The 3,832-nt window shown below is 56.0% G+C and overlaps 1 protein-coding gene across 1 annotated transcript in view; it reads left to right on the top strand.

Moving 5' to 3' along the window:
• The first annotated feature begins 8 nt into the window (after positions 1-8).
• TSPAN33 (tetraspanin 33) overlaps positions 9-3,832 on the top strand; it is a 28,844-nt gene continuing 25,020 nt past the window's right edge. Inside the window, exon 1 of the mRNA XM_004707875.4 lies at positions 9-85. Coding sequence (XP_004707932.4) covers positions 74-85 — 12 coding nt within the window. The 5' untranslated portion in view covers positions 9-73. The remainder of the gene's footprint in view (positions 86-3,832) is intronic.

Here is a 3,832-nt window from a genome sequence, read left to right as displayed (position 1 = left end):
CGCGACGGCCGCCAGCTGCGAGGAGTTCTCTTTCGTCAGTCCGCTGGTGAAGTACCTGCTCTTCTTCTTCAACATGCTCTTCTGGGTGAGTCCCGGGGGCCGGGGGCACCCCGGAGGGCCCGGGGGCTGCCCGCCGCAGGCTGCGGAGGGGGGCATCCCCCGATGCCGCTTCCCCGCCAGCGTGCGGAGCGGCGCTGCCTAGTTTTCTGGGCTGACAACACTTTGGAATAATTTATGGTCGGGGTCGGGGACACACCACGGTGTCACCGCGTCTGGAGGGGTTCGTTGCAGGGGAGTCTGCAGGGGGCTTCAGGAAAGACCTGGGGGTACTCTCTTGCCATTGGATGAGGGTCGGGGCAAGGGAGAAAGGTGATTTTCCAGAGGAACAGTGCTTTCCCGTTGGCCCAAGGCACGTTCATGATGTGGGGACCTGCAGGCCTGAGGCTGGGAGGCCCTGCTGGCAAGGAGGAGTGGGGGGAGCGGGAGGCGCAAATTCCAAACCTCCAGCCCCACCCATCTCATCTAGAATGGGTTTAGGGGCTTCAGCTCCCCCTTCTGTAGGCCTGTGGTTCCCCCACCCCCACCCCCAAGCCTGGAGAAGGAACCGAAAAGGCCTCCAGGGCCACATCACTCTCCTGGCACTGCCCCAAACTTTGCCCCACCTCCCTCAAGACTAGACTTCAAGCCCCAGGGCCTGACTGCCCTCAGTTTCTTCAGACCCTGGTGTTGACCGAAACACCAGGGGTCCTTTCTAGTTGTGATTGGAAAAGGAGCGTGCATGGGACATGGAGACCCCGCAGAGACCTGGATTCTCCTTCCAGATCTGTCACTAATTGCCGTCGACCTGGGCACACACCATCATCTCTGTAGGCCTGTTTCCTCCCCCAGCCGATCAAGCCCCTGTGATCAGGAATGGAGCAAAACTCTGCTGGAGGTGAGAATTGGCAGGCCAGACCAGATCATGAAAATCTCGCTCCTTCCTCTGGGGGTCCCCTCCCCCCAGGGTTTGAGGATGCAGGGGGCACTCATTCCTCAGTTCTTTCCCCTCCACCACTACACGGGAGCTGCTTGCTGTCCTGGCAGCCACTGGCTTAAAGTTGAGGCCCACAGAGGGAGGGGCTGTGGTTCTAAAATGCCTTTCCTAGGTGAGGGGGCAGAACAGACATCTAAGCCAGTGGCTGGCAAGGTTTCACAGGGGCCTCCGTGTGAAGTACAGACACAAAGAACATAGCACTAGCCTGCAGGGACAAATGAGTGACATCTCGGTGGGTGGGGATGACAGCTCACTCTCAGCCATCCTACTCTGTGGGGGAAATGAAATTTGGGAATTTCTCACAAACTCACAGTTTGGGAGCTGGGAAGAGTTTGTTGTTTAAGCCCGTCAGAGCGCCTTCCCAACTGTGCAACTCCCCCACCCCCCAGGCCTGCACCAGCCCCACCATCAGTTGTGCATGGAACCGTCATGGCCCACACGGTTTTGATTGGCTCTCAGGGGTAGATCACCAAGTCTTTCTTCTAAGCCCATCTTCGTCCGGATGCTCCACTGAAACCCGTTTAGCATCATACTCCGCACGAGCTTCCACTGACAGACAGGTGGTGGCCGCACGTGAGGTGCCTTGGCCAGGAACCTCCTCCTTGGAAGTGAGACTTTACTGCTGAGCCAGCACTGTTCTCAAATTAGGTTGGGAAGACGTCTTACCCACACCTGTGGGTGCCGTGCAAGAAAGCTGAGGCAGAGGAACTATTTTGTTCAAGGTCCAATTGCTGGTTAGCAGGCATGGTTCACTGATCGCCCAGGGGGAAGTCCTGGGCTGAAATGGCAGCGGCTAGAGCCGGGATGTTGGCAGTGTTGACCAGGCCATCCAAATCCCCGTAGCCTATGTTCTGCTTCTAGAGCTTGGGGAAGACCAGGAGAAAATCCCTCACCGCATTCACCCAGGGGCGGGGGAATGTGCCAAGGGGAAATCTCTGCCTAAAGGCAGGGATCAGTGGCCCCAACTCTGTTCCTACATGTGCCAGCCAGTTCCCACCCCCACAGCCTGGAGGACTAACCAGGGACCTTGGTATTCCCCGAGACTTCCCCTATCAGCCTAGCTAGTTCTCGTTCAAGGCCTGTGCCCCCTACCCTTATCTGGGACTACAGCCGACAGCATCTGTTTCACTTGTGCACGTGGTCATTTTCCTGGACTCCCCTTCCCCTGCCCTGCCCTTCCCTCACCTAGGCAAATGGAGTCCCAGCCAGGAGGAAAACCTGACCCCACTGACCCATTTACCTCCATAAAAATGCCTCGTTCAAGGTCAGAGGCCCTGTCTAGCCAAGCTGGCACTGCCTCAAATTAGAGTAAAGCCCCTTCTTGGCCCTCTTTAAACGCATAAAAAGTCAGAGGCTGTAGAAAAAGCCCACTAAAGGGAAAGACATGAGGCCCACCTTCTTTCCGGTACCAGCTCCCTGTGTGCCCTTAAGTCAGTGTATCTATCTCTCTGTTCTCCTTGAAAGGGGAACCCTTTTCTGCCTCTGTGGACTATTTGAAGGCAAATGAATCATGTTGGGCCTGTTTTCTCTCTGCTGGGGCTGTGTCCTAGTCTCCCCACAATGTTGACCATCGTGGGGGACAGTTCTTCTTGGGCATTCTGAGTGTCACTCCTCCCCCTGGGCCCAGCACTGCAGATCACATGTGTGCAGCTGGAGATGAAGAGAAGATTCTTCCAGATCAGGAGTTATCTTTCTTGCCAGCCCGGCTCAGGGACTGGGTACTCTTTTTTGCTGACTGCCACCATCCTAATGTTCGTCCCCTCTTGTGTGCAGGGAGCACCATGCAGGGACTGTTGCCACTCCCTTTGCAGCAAAGTACATGTCTTAGCCAGCCCCTAAGGAGCCAAGTGGGAGGGAGGGGACACTGGGTATTTGTGTCTGTGCCTGGAACATGTGGAGGCTCCACTAGGCTCTCACCTCCTGCTCCAGACCCTGACCCTGGGCATCTGGAGTCTAACCCAAAGCGGCTGACTCCTTGGGACAAGGGCCAATTCCCCTTGTCATTTCAAAGCCCCCTTCCCCTTTCTCAGGAGTTCAGGTTCTCTTCCCAGAATCCTGTTGCTGGGTTACTGACTATTAGCTTGTTGTAGTTGCCCTGAGATCCCGAAGTGGTGTTGACATCTCTCAGTTAGGAAGTAGCCACATCTTGGACAGCACTGTGCCCAGGGAAGAGGCAGGGGTGGCAACATGTTGTCAGCTACGGACATGTGCTGGCAGGAGCGTTATCAGCGCTGACACAGCTGCCTCCCTCTCTTGCTGGCCCCTTTTGCCACCTGGAGCAGCAGTTTGGATGAGGTTTGAGTCCAGTAGAGCCTAGTTGCTCAAGCTCCCACCCTGGTGGCCTGGCCAAGGCTTTCTCAGTACCGTGTACTTACTTTGATTGTCACACCTCTTATCTGGACAGCAATTCCTTCTAGACTTAAGGATCCACAGGGGATGGACCGGTTGGATCATTTCTGGGCTCTCAGTATTCACATGGCAGTGAGTAGACAGGCGCTTGTGGAATGTTTTACTAAGCGATGGATGAGGTAGGGGTGTGACCTGCCCCCCCTCCCTTAAGACACTGAGGTCGAAAGATGCAGCACCACTTCAAACATACCCAGTCCCACAGTGGTCCAAGCTGGGGCAGGTGAAATGACAGCTGCCACTGCAGCATCTCAACAGGGCCACCAATCTTGTCTCAGCCCTGCAGCAGCACACACAGTCCCACCTCACCCCTGCAGTATCACACACATTCCACCTCACCCCTGCAGCATCACATACAGTCCCGTCTCATCCCTGCAGCATCTCACATGTCCC

Source organism: Echinops telfairi, unplaced genomic scaffold, assembly GCF_000313985.2.
Source record: "Echinops telfairi isolate 266 unplaced genomic scaffold, ASM31398v2 ScPeMD7_23;HRSCAF=83, whole genome shotgun sequence".
In the NCBI taxonomy this organism is placed as follows: domain Eukaryota; kingdom Metazoa; phylum Chordata; class Mammalia; order Afrosoricida; family Tenrecidae; genus Echinops; species Echinops telfairi.
Note: the sequence above shows the minus strand (reverse complement) of the source record. Positions and strands in the feature narration are given on the sequence as shown.